This window comes from Papilio xuthus, unplaced genomic scaffold (genome assembly GCF_000836235.2).
Source record: "Papilio xuthus unplaced genomic scaffold, Pxut_1.1 DF828852.1, whole genome shotgun sequence".
NCBI classification, from domain to species: Eukaryota; Metazoa; Arthropoda; class Insecta; order Lepidoptera; family Papilionidae; genus Papilio; species Papilio xuthus.
The window spans coordinates 3,976-5,225 of NW_013529797.1; the positions used below are offsets into that span (position 1 = coordinate 3,976).

The 1,250-nt window shown below is 38.6% G+C and overlaps 1 protein-coding gene across 1 annotated transcript; it reads right to left on the reverse strand.

Annotated features, from left to right (window-relative positions):
* Nucleotides 1-190: 190 nt before the first annotated feature.
* On the reverse strand, nucleotides 191-1,247 carry LOC106127963 (lipase member H-like; the record flags this gene model as incomplete). Its single annotated transcript, XM_013326250.1, has 1 exon — nucleotides 191-1,247. A coding segment is annotated over one exon (852 nt), but the record flags the coding sequence as incomplete, so codon positions are not given.
* Nucleotides 1,248-1,250: the final 3 nt, after the last annotated feature.

Sequence of the window (1,250 nt, forward strand, 5' to 3'; positions counted from 1 at the left end):
ATAGCGAAGTGACTGTTGCCCATAGACATACGCAATTACATATGTGTTGACTACCTATAATCGACGGAGGAGATGATGCACAGAAAGAAAATATTTTCCCTTTCCATGCATCCTCTCATCCGGAAAGTCCACTTCCACTTCCCATCCTTACCTTATAAGAAACGCGGAATTGCTTCCACTTCAGGCCTGTCTTCTGTTTGGTCATGGTATGTCACTGAGCGAGCCGGGCAAATTCGTGCGAAAATGTTAAAGCGGGCTCTACCACTGTTGAGGTACAATACAAAGGCATTTTATTTTTTGGTATTCTTCTTTTATAATCTTCAACTTTTATGATTTTAACAAACGCTCGTACAGCCTCGCTTACATAATTACACTTAAACACTTACACTTTCTATCTAAACAACACCATAAGTCTCAGTTGAAGCATAAAATAATCCCGTAGCGTTACCAGGATTAGAATACCCAGCTATTGTGACGTCATTCCGGACACATCTCCCCTTTGCAAAATCTTTATAGGTGTCACATTTCCACGCTAAATACCAACCGGGATGATGTACTGTTTCAGCCCAATATCTTACACATGCTTTGTGACTGCATTTCGCTGCTTCGGAAGCACCATAACCTGGTATCAAACCTTCATGACATTCAGGTTGCTTCTTCCCATTATTTATAAAGAAATCTGTATCAGCTAACACACTAGTCGTTCCTAATTCACCGACATTACAATGAAAAACTTCGACATATTGAGCAACACCTGATCTAACTTGATCTTCTATTTGGCTGTTAGAGAAACAAGGTCCTGCCGGATCGATTCCTGTTATACGCCATATTTTTTCTCCTGTCAAACTCGTGTACGTTGTTCCAGTGAAGCCGAGCATTTGAGCACCAAGGCTGTGACCGATGCAATGTATTTTGTTTGAAGGGAATCCTTTTGTATGGAAATCTACGAGTAACTTGCCCAATCCCCTTCCAAGATGATAAGTGTAATGTACAGATTTCTCGTAACTATCTCGTACACCACCTTTTGAAGACGTATAAGTTGAATGATCTATTATGATAAGGTATGTATCCAGATTGCTGAATGTTTGTCGTATTTTCTCTTCAGTCTTTTTGTTAATATTGGATTTGTATCCTGGGACGAAAAATATTAATTTCCTTTTAACGTCTAAAGTTTGATAATGAGATATACCATCGACGAATTTATCTATTTTGTAGCTTACGTTTAAATTGTTTTTGAAGTCGTAGAAATA